At 42.5% G+C, this 14,101-nt stretch overlaps 1 protein-coding gene across 2 annotated transcripts in view; it reads right to left on the minus strand.

Moving 5' to 3' along the window:
* LOC102232996 (RNA-binding protein Nova-1-like) overlaps nucleotides 1-14,101 on the minus strand; it is a 34,184-nt gene extending 20,083 nt beyond the window's left edge. The window contains exons 1-2 of one of the 2 annotated variants that reach the window (XM_005807067.3): nucleotides 13,684-14,101; nucleotides 4,757-4,900 (exon numbers count right to left, since the gene is read on the minus strand). In XM_005807067.3, coding sequence (XP_005807124.2) covers nucleotides 4,757-4,900; nucleotides 13,684-13,876 — 337 coding nt within the window. In that variant the 5' untranslated portion in view covers nucleotides 13,877-14,101. Of the gene's footprint in view, nucleotides 1-4,756; nucleotides 4,901-7,391; nucleotides 8,072-13,683 lie in introns of those variants that run through there. The other variant, XM_005807068.2, reaches the window with a different exon arrangement.

Raw genomic sequence — 14,101 nt, forward strand, 5'->3', positions numbered from 1 at the left:
CTCAGATTGTATTCTGGGAAACAGTGTTTTTCTGCCTTTGTGACCCAATAGCAGTAGCAAATTCAAAATATGAAAACATCTGGATTATCACCTGAATAAATAGTTCATTTTTGAGCATGTTAACAAATTACAACTGCTTATTTCTTACTTTAAGCACCAATCTTGCTTTCTAAAAGTACCTTTAGTTGATAAAATGTCTACAACAACATAAGGATTATTTGCTCATATTGGTTCTACGGAGAACATCTGGACCTAATAAGCAGAGAGACGCCTAGCACCTGTTATTTGCAGCCGGCTCACAAACCTCCTCTGAAGCATGAAGGACAAAGCGGCAGGCTCCTCTATGAATCAAGCGTTTGGTGTTTGGATGGTAAGATGTATCGGCGCTGACCTCCACGCTGACAGGGGTCACTGAGCTGCATGTGCAACGTTCTCCTATTGCCATATTTGAGCGATACTCTTTGGTAAAATGAATGCGTACACCTCTGCATATCCAAACGGGGACAATTATTTTAAGGGAGAAGTGCACGACAGCAGCCAGGTATAGACTTTTGTGGGGATTATCAGGCAGCTTTTGAAATAAAATCTGCAACCTTTCTGGGAAATTATTAAAGTTGATTATGTAAAATAAACTTCTTTGAGCTTTAAGTCATGTTATAATGTTATTCCCTCATCAACACCCGGAGTGTTGCTTTGATTCTTTCATGCATGTTTGAGAAGTCTTTTAACCTCCCATAGCAAAACGCCTGGTTGGACCGAGAGCTGCCTTCAAGATGCAGCTCCTCCTTTTATTTATTCAGTTGCAGTTTCCAAGCTTCCAATCTTTCGCCTCACAGAGAATCCTTTCCTCCTGACTCCCCCACTCAGCTCCTTCAGACTAGCCAGCAGCAATTAGCAAACACCTGCTGGAAATGTGCATCTGCTGAGCTCTTTGTACGAGCTACTTCTCAGGGAAATGCTGGTAAAAAAGTTTTTTAAAGGTTCATAGAGGAGCAATGTTGGGATGGCATCTTGAAGGCAGAGTTTCAGACAGAGCAGAAGTTTTTAAAGAGGCAGAGGCCCAATTTCAAGGCATTAAATTACAAAGTCAAAGGTTTTAAGTCATATTTGTTTCTGTTTTATATATATATATTTATATATATATATATATATATATATATATATATATATATATATATATATATATAGTTGCTGCTTACTGCCAGTCAACAGGCTGGAGGACTGCTCCTGAACTTCTCCCTTCCTAACAGCAAACACAGTTCTGAGATATTTCTGGTTGCAAAATACACAAACAATCCTGGTGAGGTACAAGAGGCACATGTATGAGGCTGCCGACTGCAGGCTTTCTACCTCACTGAGAAGCCCAATTAATTATCTAGTAACATCAGCTTGTTATGCTTCTGTCACTCTATCGAAAATGTTTTTTGTGTGGGTGTGTGTGTGTCTAATTTTAGCGGGTCTTAATTACAGCTTTCAGCTTCAGTAGTCAATGTATCAAACTCTAAATACCTTTATAGAGATGACTGTTATCAGTAATAATCAAATGGTAACGCCACCTAAGGAACAGTTGTTGTTTTTCTGTTTTAAATAAAAACTATGTTTTACATTTTGTTTTTGTTTGAGTAGAACATATGAGTGTTTTTGGTTGAATGTAGCAGTGGTACATCATCCCCCTCCCCCACTTGTTGCGGTGAGCTGTCAGCTCATATCTCCAAAGCTTTATCTCGTTTAAAGAAAAATCAGGTTGGCTAATATTTCAACTCCTGACACGACTCCATCTTGTAAAACGTTCTTGAACACATGCTAGCAACAAACATAGTCTGTCTGTAAAATATCCAACCACCTGCAGGCTAACGATGAGGTACATGTGCAGCCTTCCAGGTTCACTTTATAAAATCAAGGTCCATTACTTGAACTGATGGCAGACCAAGGTTTATGATACTCCAGACAGAGTTTTCTCTGGCTGCATGGAGCATAGAGCAATGCCGTGCTGCCCCTCCCGCACCTCTTGCTGCACATTACCAATAAAGGTGTCCACTAGGGCTGAAACAATTCCTCAAATGATTCGAATACCTCGATTATTAAAATTCCTCGAGGAAAATGTATCTGCCTCGAAGCTTCGTTAAATTATGTTTTATTATTTAGCGCACCGGGTTCTGGCCGGGACATTATTTGCGTTGCGCAGAGCTCTGACTTCCACCTTTGACTTGTTAACGAAAGTAAGTGTTATCATAAAGTCCAATTTTCAAGTTCATAATGGGGATTTTATTGATAAATGATAATGTCCGAATTTTCGTTGTTTTCGGGGGACCAGTAAGAATCCTTAAAATGACTGGCGCGATGCCTGGAGTACGGCAGCTTTTCTCCTCCGGGAGCTGCTGGTTGAAAGCGAACGGCGGGAAGAGCGCTGCAGGAGTATTTATACAGGTGAGCGGATAGACTTAACAGGGCGGACGGCTGAGTAGTTGAAGGTTACAATGTAAGTGTAGCTTTACGGACGAACCGCACAATACATTTCATATTATCCAGGTCTGAACAAATGGGTGGTGGAAATCATTGTGGCGGCACATGGCTGGTAGATGAGTTTCTGAGCGTGACGAACGAAGGTGACGTAAATATCCCGTTTCTCCTCTGCCCCCGTTCTTACTTTCGTCCCCTGGTCTACCGGTTCCTAGACTTGCGTTAGTCTTCCCCCTGGTCTATTTCCTGCTCTCCATCCTCACTCCAGGCGACATTTCCCGTATTCTCAAACCCAAAGCTTGACAGATATGGGGCAAGGTGAGAATTCATCCATTAAACTGACTGAAGATGAGTACATAAACTAAAAGCTCGATCAGAAACATTTTGTGAGCCTCCCTCTTTATTATTAAATTGAACATAATTTCAGATTTTTGTATTACTTCAGGTTAACTTAGAAAGTGAGCTATTATAGTTACAGGTTAGTTTACTAAACTATAGAAAGATAACTGTTAGGGATGCTCAAAAATGAAAAACTGGACTGATATTGATATCCGATAGAAACACCGGTGTTATGCCAGATTTACCAATATTGTTTTTTTAATAAATTGTTTTATTGATTACTCGATTAGTCGTAAGAATAATCAATAGATTACTTGATTACTAAGATATTCATTTACAACAGTCATAGTGTCCACATTTTTTCCTGACATGGAAAAACATAAAAAAAGATGGCGGCTTAAAAATATTTGTAGACATGTACAAAAACGTAAGTGTGTGCAAAGTAAAGAATTGCCACCTATCACTATTACTAAGACAATGCTATTTTATATCTGCTGACTGGTTAAACAAATAGATAACTCAGCTAAATAATTTTAGCTATGTCAGCTAACAATATTAGCTTGATATTTTTGTTTTACCTCATAAAAAGCAGTAATAAGAAGAAAAAGTGAAATAGTTGTGATATGGGGCTGCATGATTCAAATCCCAGCATGCATGGAGTTTGTGGGTTCTCTGCTCCGACTGTTCAAAAACATAAATATTGTCTGTAATAAAAAGTCAAATTTAACATCATACATTAGCGCAAATATAAAAATTCCCTACAAACATTTCTAAATTGGCACCACAAAATCTGTAATTTTGATTGCAAAAAACACAAAAAAAAAATATCACAAACTCCTGGAGGAACAGCGATTTATTGATATTTTAACAATTGAATTGGTTTTAACAATATATTGTGGCACAACTGGCCCTTTAAGAACATTCAGATATTTGATTTGGCTCAAAATAAAAATGACTGACAGCCCTGATCTAAAGTAATCATACTTGAAGAATCTTTTACCATACAAAGTTCAGATGTCATTTTCGCAACATTAGCCAAAGAATTCGCGTTCCTCCTTTCCAAGTAAGGCAATTACATGTAAGCTGTAATTTTTCTGAAGGGTTGAACAACTGGTTCAGCTGAAATAATTACTTCTCCACCTATTCTTCCAGAACAGATCACTAAATGACACCAACATAGCGTCGGTATATCTGTTATTTCACCTGAGGGCAACATACGCGCATCTCTTCTGTCACCACCATATGGCAACCAAGTCAAACTCTGTCAGATCTTCCAGAATGACAGCTTGCTATATTAAAGCCTGTTATTGTTATTCTATAATGTCTGTTAAAGCTCAGAAGGATTTCGCAACACAGCGGTGGCTGGAAGAAGTTAGAAACATCAATATGTAATGAGAGAGAGAAGTGAAACTCAGCTCCAGACTTTCAATCAGTCTCCTTCATTTAGCTCAGATGCTAGAAAAACGCCCCGGCGCCACAACGAACTGTCACCAGTGGAAGCAAGGAGAGCGGGATGAAGCGGCCTGTCAGATTCCCCCTGAGCAGCTGATTAGAAGTCAAATTAACCAACCTCTGCTGTGGGTCCGGTAATGTTACCGCAGTAGCTCAGAGAGCCGCCATTTTGAAAGCGACACATATTTGCTTCAAGGTTCCATCAGGTCAGATCGCAATTGCAAATTCTTGGAATGACACCAACACGTTGAGTTGACACCAGATTAGTAGAGAGCAGACGTGCTTTGGAGAAGCAACGCATCCAGATCCGGTTTTATTCTCGAAGATGCTTGAGTTCACAGTGTGGATAGAAAATATTGCTGAGAAGCTAAACGGGGGAATAAAAAAAAAAAAGAACATATACCCTTTTTTGCCAAAGCATCTCTCGCCCAGCTGCCTAATGATGTTTATGAGCCGTTCTGATTTGTCAGTCTGATTGAGTGAGTGAGTGAGTGTCCCTTCTTACCGGGGTAGAAGTCTTTGGATTTGGACAGCTTAATGGTGGCACCCGTCTCTTTCTGCAGTTGTACGATGGTCTGGCCACCCTTGCCAATTATAGAGCCGGCTGCATAGCTGGGGATCAGCACCTTCAGGAAGTACTCACCCTCCTCTGGGGGAAAGACACACAAAGTGGGAAAAAGGCCACATCATGTACAGCAGCACTACACATCATATACGACATACATATGTATGTATATATATATTTATATATATACATATATATATATATATATGCATATATATAAATGACCTCAAAAAGCAAAATATTAAAGAAATAAATTATAAAAACATAACATCATTAATATGTGTTTAAGATAGAGCAAGGAGAAAGGTTGGTAATATATTTTTGCTAATATTTTTCTGAAGGGGAAACATTTTCAGGTATTTTGGGTAGGAATATTTGTAGCTTTCACATTCTATTAGCGATTGGAGGCATGTTCTGTGTCCTGGCCCAGATTTTCATGTAGAGTAAATGATGACCTCCTTTCCAGTTTGCAGAGGTCTAATTTTAACCATTTTCAAGGAGTTTTAGCAACACTCTGAATAAATACCCGTCAATGCTCGGTGTCAAATAATCCTGCTTCACGCTGGAAATGCCAGAAATCAAAACAAGTCAAAATGTAAGGAAAGAAAAAAAAAAAAGAACCTCAAGACGCAGACTATCAGGACAAAACACAATCACATCCAACTCTTCATCCAAGCAGCTCATGAATAGCCACAAAGAATTATCCGTTGTAATTAACCGATGTGTGGAGAACATATGGGAAGCAATCCTGCAGATTTGTTCAAAGGGTATAGAGCCAAAATGGTTTAAATCTCCTCCATTTTGGAGGGGCTTTTGTGGTTTAAAGTGGCTTTTAGTAGTCACTGATTGACAGAGTGTCACTGTGCAGCAGAATGTGTTTCTCCTCTTAGCTTGGTAGAGCTCGATTTTCTGCAGTTCTACTTAGAAATCAGTCAAAACCAAGAAAGCCCTCATGGCACTAAGTGCAAACTGCGACGGAGCAATCAGCCACATTTGGTGCTTGTGCCCGTGCGTTATTGATTGACCTGACAACGTTGTGATGATGTCACGGTGAACATTTGACACAGGTGCACACTTGAACTTAAGCACGGGCACAAACAATCTCCTCTGCATGCTGATATGGATGCAATGACGTCATGTTCGATCCCTCTCAACTGCCAATAGGGGTGACGTCAGTAGAACGGGGCAGGGATGTTACAAAGCGCCGTAAAAGCTTTCTGGCCACGGTTCTTCTACCTTTCTCTAAAGTGTGCCGTCAGACTGTCAGCCGTCGCAGCCTGTCACCGTGTTTTGTACTTTGTTGAAGACATGGAACGCGGAGATGCAACCTGCGTGCTGAAGACATGGAGGACGGGGCGGTGGGGAGGGGGGCTGCAGGTGGACTGAGACCAACCTGTTGCCTCGATAATACACTCATTAGATTGAGATGTGAATGAACATGGCACTGTGACATAGGGGAATTTCACAGCCCACAGGGTAGCTCTTCCTCTTGTTGCATTAATATGCCCCTCATGTTCCATTCAGACGTAGGCTCGGTTTGCTCAACATCACTCGTAACCAATGACTCTGACAAACATCCACATATTTGGTGCCATTATTAGTGGTGGAATTTTTAGTTTGGCTCTATTAAAACTCACTAATCTCAATTTCACAATTAAAAAAAACACCACATTTTCGGAATATTTCAAGTGAGGATAAAAGCTGACGTATCTTTTAAGTAGAAAAAGAAAAACGATTAGATTCAATGCTCTTTATTCTCCATCTCCTTTTTGGATATCTGAATCTTGTGCAGGGTTGCAGTCAGCTCTCTGCTTTTCTGTTAACGTGAAACACAAAATGACCTTGATGGAAAAAATAAAATAACACCGTTGCCAAAAACCTCCCGAGCCACTAAACTACCTACCGCCTGATAACCAACAGCATGCCAGTAGAAAAACATTTCACAGAATGATTTCTTTTTACTGGATCCTAATATTCCGAGACCTGTTGTTGTCAGACGAGCCCAAACCCACTGCGTAACTTTCTGCTCATCTTCAGCCGGGAGTGAACCCAGCAGGGGAGAAAGCCGCTAAGATTCCCCTCTTGTCGCCCTCACAGCCACGTTTGGTGTCATTAGTCAATAATTAATTCCATCCCAGTGTCTGAGATCACAGTAACAGGTTTTAATGGCGTCATGTGGTAGAGTAAACATGGCAATCTGTCGCCAGGGAACGGGAGCAGTGGGGCACATTGGGAGGTTGAGCCAGTGGGGTGTTAGTTCAAACCCTTGCTTCCAGTACTGGAAGGATGGCTTGGAGGAGAGACATGGTCTCTGAGCCAAATGCGTTTAGTTAAGTCACTCAAGGGGGGTGGGTCAGGAGGAAATGCCTTGTGACCGTCCTCCCCTCCTTCTCACAACCCTTCCAAGTACCCTTTCTGCATTTCAATGGACCAACCTGCTCCTGACGGGGGAGCAAGGACGATGGAACAAAAATGAGCCGCAACGAACAAATCCGCCTTACGATGTATGAAAGTACTCATGGTGCAGCGTGATGGATAAATTCAACAAGTCAGACAATCAGAGTTTGAAGCTTACCCATTCTGAGATCTGCTGCTTCTCAAGTCCTCTGTCAGATCGCCATCAATGCCAGGGCGCAATCTCTAAAGGGGCTCCTGACATTAGCCTAGGCATAGGTGCAACGGTAGTGTTGAGGAATGCGGCCAGTCGACCTTTTTTTTCACCGAGGTCTTATTCATCAGTGGGGTGCAGAAAAAGAGATTTCACCGCAGCATCCGAGCCATGCCTGCAGCTGGCCCGAGCCTCAATTGTCTGAGAAAATGCTAATGCAGGCTCTGAGTGTTTTCAGTGAAAGACGGCACGCATTGTTCAAGCCTGCATCGGTTTGAAGGGGGGGGGGTCTTCCCTGCCGCATCACCCTTTTCACTGCTCTCATCCATATTCATCGAGTGGCCTGTCCGTCTGCAGCAGCACGCAGGACTGGCAGCCAGCGCCGCCAATGGCCGGCCTCCTCTCCTCAGGACGTCACGTTCCCACCCCCTCCGACGCCGGTCCCCAAAAAATTGAATTTTCTCCCCTACTCCGCCTCTTTTGACGCAGCACTATAAAGTACGGCAGTCCATTCACTCACTCTTTTCAGAGAAAAGTGACAAAGGTGAAGTGGCTGAAGGAGCGGACGGCAGCGTCGGACGAGGAGCTTCGCACAATGACCTTCAGTAGAAGCAGGAGAGGTGCATGGAGAACATAGCCAGATGATGGAGGAGGTGGAGGAGGAGTGATCGGAGACGGCGCGCTTTACGCCACCCACCCTCCTTTCCTCTTTTCCCCCACCCCCAATCCCTGAGACGGCCATGTTTGAGAGGGCGGAGGGGCTCATCAACCATTGCAAATGGCAGTGCCGCAGAATGGTGGAGGGGGGTGATGAAGCCAATCACTACGCCTATAAATCTTACACCGAGAGGTATCTTAAGTGACCGAATGAGTGTTGAAAACTGCAGTGTGCTTGTGTGCAAGTACCTGTTAGTGGACACGGGGGTCCAGCTTCATTTAACGGCGCATTCCAGGAAACCTGCACACAATGAACTCTCTCCCTCCTGGATGTTGATCAGTTTGATCAAACTCTAACATTTTTCCTTTATTTTTTATTTATTTATTTTTTTGCTGTTGAAACAAGCCACTTCCAGATGATTCTAGCAGAGAGATGCTCCACTATATAGCCTCAGCTTCCCTGTAGACTCCACTGACTCTCAGGGTCTATCTGGCTCCTCTTTTCTCTCCGTCTCCTCATTACTTTCGCTTCCTCCTATTCTCTGTTTCGCTGCCACCTGGCAAATTCACAGTCCGCTCACGTCACATCGCTCTGCAAGGGCACCTGTGTCCTTCCCTCCAAATAAAAAAAAAATCTAATAAATAAATAAACAAATAAAAACACGGTTCACATTCCTGTGCCAGCCTTTCCATTAGCAACATAACAAGATCGTAACCCCCCCCAGCAAACAACCTTTTGGAAGACGTGTGCTTGCCAACAACGTGGGTTCACAGTATGGATAATTTAGAAAGAAAAAGAGTGAATGAAAGATTGCTCATTTTGAGGAGAGAAGGGCGTAGCTGATAAAAGAGTAGTCATTTCCCTCATTCAGTGTCCATGGCTCCTAATGCACAGCGAGGGGGGGCTCTCGGCTTTGAAAGAGCCAAGGCTTTCTTCTCTTTGTTGTAACTGCCAGTCATGTTAATGATCAGTTGGGTTGGAATAACGTGATCAATATCAGACGTAGTCTTGGGGCTGGTGATTACAGGGGTGGCTGAGGATTAGCAGGCTGTCTAACACTGTTGTCAGACAGGCTGCAGAAGAGACAATACAAAGATCACTGGATGAAAATGATTTGCTTTTCTGCATTTGTTTTAATTTTTCCCTCAATATCAAATTCCAGTAAATAATTACGCATTTCAGAAATGGCTTTGAGGCTGTTCTGCATACCTCCTTGCTGTACTGTTAACCTTAGTCTATACGCAAATCATAAATTTAGGCAACCACCTGAAACATGAATTAGCTTAGATGTTAAAAGAGAGCAGGATAAAGTTCCACCAATTTCTGGCACTTGAGCACAAGAAATACATTTCCTGATCAATAAATAGCAAGATGAAGTAAAATAAATACTAATCAATGTCAATTTAAATAGTTTTTAGAAATTTGAATCTATTCCAAATTTATATTCCAACTAATGTCCACCCATCGTCCTGACTGGCTTCTCAGAGGGGCTGCAGCAGACAGTGGGCACAGGGGTGGGGGGAGCTGGCTATAGACAGGGTTTCAGTCTGTCACAGCGCAATGCAGGGACATACAAGACAACCATTCACACCTAGGGGCAACTTAGACTTACAAGATTTTGGATAACAGAAGGAAACTGGAGTACCTGGGAAAAATGTATATAAGCACCAAATTTCTTCTGTAGGTTGAATATCAAATTACATTTTTTCCCCCAGTTTTAGTGTCAGCTACAGCTGTGATTTATTGCTATTCTGATTTTGACACGTCAAGTAATGCACGTGCTGTATAGGCATGGCGGTGGCACAGGGGTGAAACGTGCAACCCATGTACGAAGGCCTCAGAACGACACATTCGTCACGGGTTTGAGTCCAGGCCCGCTGACCTTTGCCGCATGTATTCCCCTCTCTCACAGTCCACTTTCCTGACAACTACCTCTCAAATAGAGGCCACTAGAGCCAAAAAAATCCTTCAAAATAATTAATATGATACAAATATAACAATCTGATAGCTGGTTGACTAGTCAGGTCGCCATCTCTGATCCTGTAACTGACATGATGCTCCATAATGACTGACTGTGATTTATGTGACTGAAAACATGTTTAAACACCCACTTTCTTGTAAATGAGCAAGTCTAGTCTTTTCCTTCTGCCAGCTGACTGACAGTGCGCAGCAATAGCTGGGGAGGTGGCAACAGTCAGAGAAATCTTGAAACTTTCTATAGCAAACATTAAATAGTAGGAATGGTAAGGTGGAACATTTTTTTTGTTTTATCTTTTAATACCTATTAGGCACAATAACTGGACAGGACACAGGAAGGAGAGAAAGGGGAACCCAGGACAGCCGCGTCGAGGACTACAGCCTCTGCTCTACTGACTGAGCCACCCAGCGTCACAATGGCAGTTTTGAAACAGTAGCTTCATAAAATATGAATATGTGGGTAACTAAGCCATTCCTCTTCCCCTACATACATTTCAAAGACACACACAGCGGGGTAGGTGATGCTAAGCTGGTAGGAGATGTCAATAACTAGAGTTGTCTGATGTTTTGACTCGGAACATCTCTGATATACGTAAATAAAAATGGATGGTCTTCTGATGGACTAGCGAACCTTCCAGAGTGTACCTGTTGTCCCTCAGTGTCCCCTGGGACAGGTGCCAGGCTCCTTGACCTATCCTGTATTACTTAAGATATAAAAACCCTGTTCTTGAAGCTGCTCTTTCCCCAGAGTCACTACATCACAATTATCCAGCATCAGATTGTGAAATTATGGAAGTGGCAGCCATAAAAAGCCAATAACATATGTGCGAATTGAAACGTTCGTCAAGCTCCTCCAACACTCGCATCAGCCGGTAATTGAATGAGAAAATCCGAGCCAGGTGTTGGTGCTTGCAGGCAAACGGTGAAAAACTCCCTCCGAGAAGCAGGAACGTCACATTAGTTCTTCTTCTGCAGCTGTTTTCGAGGTGTTAATGGATGACATATGGGGTTTGGAAATGTTCTAAAACACTGCCTGGTGCCGTCAGGGCTCCCTTCGTGCCTTGCTGAAATTTCATTTCTGAGGAGCAGTGAAGTGCAGAAAGGATGCGCTCACGCTGTCAGAAAATATGATATAATGCTGCTGTCACCGAATGAGGTGCTGCTGGTGCACAAAGGGAGAAATCTTAGTAACATATGGTGAAAAAAAACAACAACAAAAAAAACAGTGTTTCTCTGCAGACATCTAATTAACCTTAAGTTGTTGAGTAAGTGTTCGCTGTGAGCTGCGGAGCATAACAGCCCTACGCCGGAGTAAGACGTACAGTAGCTGGAATCAGCCATCATCCTCTGACTGCGGCTCTCTAACATCTTGCAGAAAAATCAGGACTCATGCAGTGGTTCTTCGTCACCACTAAACCCAACCGTTATCTGACAGTGCAGCAAATAATTCCCCATTTTTAATATCCTATGTTTATCTTGTAACACGTCTTCTCTTACATCTTTTTTAACAAGCATTCCAAGATTTCTGATTGGAATTTTACCCTCCAGCCTGATTGGCCTCATCAGCAAACCTATAAATAACCGTGGTTAGATAGAGATCTGCACTACGACCGGCGATGAGTGTTCACCCTGGAGGCTTGTATGAATTTTACCTATTGGTTTTCCTGTTTAGCTACCTTATGATTTAAGTTTAACATTTTGAGAGAGCCACAGCACTAAGAGCAACACTGAAACACACAAAAACAAGGATCCACCAGACCTCCGCTGTTCCTCATCAATGTTCATAGAAAAACATCCAGAAAGAAGCTCATTTGGTGATGGATGAACATAGTTGTTTAGCAATTATATTCATAGAGTAACGGAATAACAACCAGGACAGATGCTGACAGGAGCAGAGATGCTCCTAGAAATGGTCTGGTAACCAGAATATTTTTTTCTTTTCCAATCAGTGAACACAACATGTGAGTTCTCACTCTTTAAGCCGACAATAACACTCTTTGGTGTGGAAGCTATTACCAAGTGATTGACTCAGATGCTTCCACCATCCACAGGGTCAGTGAAAGTACAAAAACTGTATAAAGCTTCAGTAAAGGAGGCTGTATTTTCTACGGTTTCTTCAAACGGCTACAAAGAGGAGTCAGACATCAGCAGATAAAACGAAGATTAAAATATTACAGTAAAGTTACTGTGTTTATCCTTTTTAAGAGTTGAATTATTTCTGTCATAACACATGCTGGATGTGCTTTGGAAAGCATTCAGTTAAGGAATGGATCTTGTCTCCAAGGTAGCTAATTAGTAATGCTGACAATGCTAATCGCCAAAATAAAATGCTAAAACCAATTCAAAAAGTCAATTCTGTAATCATTTAGTCTTTGTATTGAAATTTTAGAAAAATCCTGCACACATAGCGACAAGGCCCCCTATAAATAATTAATCACAACAGAGACTTTGTTAGGTTTTTGTATACTAACAACAAAGTTCAATAAGACCAATAAGTTGGTATCAGCGGTATGATCATTGCTTTAGTTTAAGAATCTCTCCTAAAATTTTATTTTAATTTTGTAATGGAGTTTCTCAACTCCACCTCAAAAAAGACTTTCTTTTGATTTGTTTACAAATTTTTTTTTTTGTCTGCTTTGTTTATGCAGGAAACGATTCACACAAATATATTTTGTTTTTCTACTGAAGTATAAACCTACAAACTTTGCAAAATTCTGTTTTAGGTTTTAACAAGAAAAAAAATAAAGGAAAACCCACAAAAACACCTAACGGTCAGAAGCCTGATGATACATTAAACCTGAATAAAAAAAGTTTCTGAATGGGTATCGGAACCGCTCATACTTGGTATCGGATCAATATCAAAACATGCCTTACGTGCCTCTAATAGTAACATTAAATGGCTTAATAATGACCTCAAAGACACGTTGATTAGTCAATTTTATTTTAGTTCTACATTTCATAATGAGAATATGTTTTGGTTTTAGCCACTTCCTTGGATGTGTTTTTATTTGTGTGGAGGACTCCTGTGCAAGAACCGCCTCTTTCTAAGTACCTGAATCTGCTGTGATCTGTTTTCTCTACAGTTCCAATTATCCCTGCCATAAACACTGTTTGTTTCTTGCTTTGAGGGTGGAAAAAAGAAAAAAAGAAGTACAACAAAGATTTTTGTGAGTCTAATAAATCCGAGCCTATAACAGAGAGCAGACTAATAAACAAAGCTAGAAGGTTTAACCAATCAGCTCTCTGCTTCTCTGCATATCTCCAGCTCCAGATGTGGAGCAGAGAGTTTCTTTGGATTCACATTCAAAGCCGACCTGAGCTAAGGAGGCCGTTCAGTGAGTCAGGCAGCCTGCCTTCCCTATTGGGATATGAAGTAACAGCCATAAACACTGGGGAGCCTTCCAAAGCGCACAGGTGCTGCGCTGGAAACGCCAACAGTCAGCCTGAGCCTGTTCTCTGGGCTTCCATGCGCTCTGGCTGCACGCAGACAGCTGATACTGACAGACCGTTTTGTTGTTTGTTTGTTTTGTTTTTTGTTTCTTGGCACGGATTCCGACACCAACCTGCGGCTTCATGTGGAGGAGACGCGGAGGACTAGCTGATTTCGTGTTGCGGCGCTCTTACCTCCGGTGTTGGTGCGCTTGGTACAGCCGGCCTCTTCAGCCGGAGTTTCCAGCGGCCGTTTGCGGGAATCCGGGTTATCCGCCTCCATTTGACTCTGTTGCTGCTGCAGGTTGTGGAGGTTCGGGTTCGTGTATATCCCGTTGTGGTCCATAGCTGCTGCTCCACCACCATCTCCACCACCGGCCATCATCATGTTTCCACCGATAAACTGTTCCCCCTGCCTCTCTCCTTCTCCCCTCTCGCTCTCTTCCTCTCCCTCTCTCTCTGACACAGACGGAACACGCAGCGCTCTCACCACCACATCCCCCCCAGCCGCTGCACCGCGGCCCCGGCGCTAGGTCTCTGTGGGGGTTCGGATGTTAAACAACACCGGGATCAGGGTCTCCTCTACCCGCCACGCCGCTGCTGCTCCTGCTCC

This window comes from Xiphophorus maculatus, chromosome 11, assembly GCF_002775205.1.
Source record: "Xiphophorus maculatus strain JP 163 A chromosome 11, X_maculatus-5.0-male, whole genome shotgun sequence".
In the NCBI taxonomy this organism is placed as follows: Eukaryota; Metazoa; Chordata; class Actinopteri; order Cyprinodontiformes; family Poeciliidae; genus Xiphophorus; species Xiphophorus maculatus.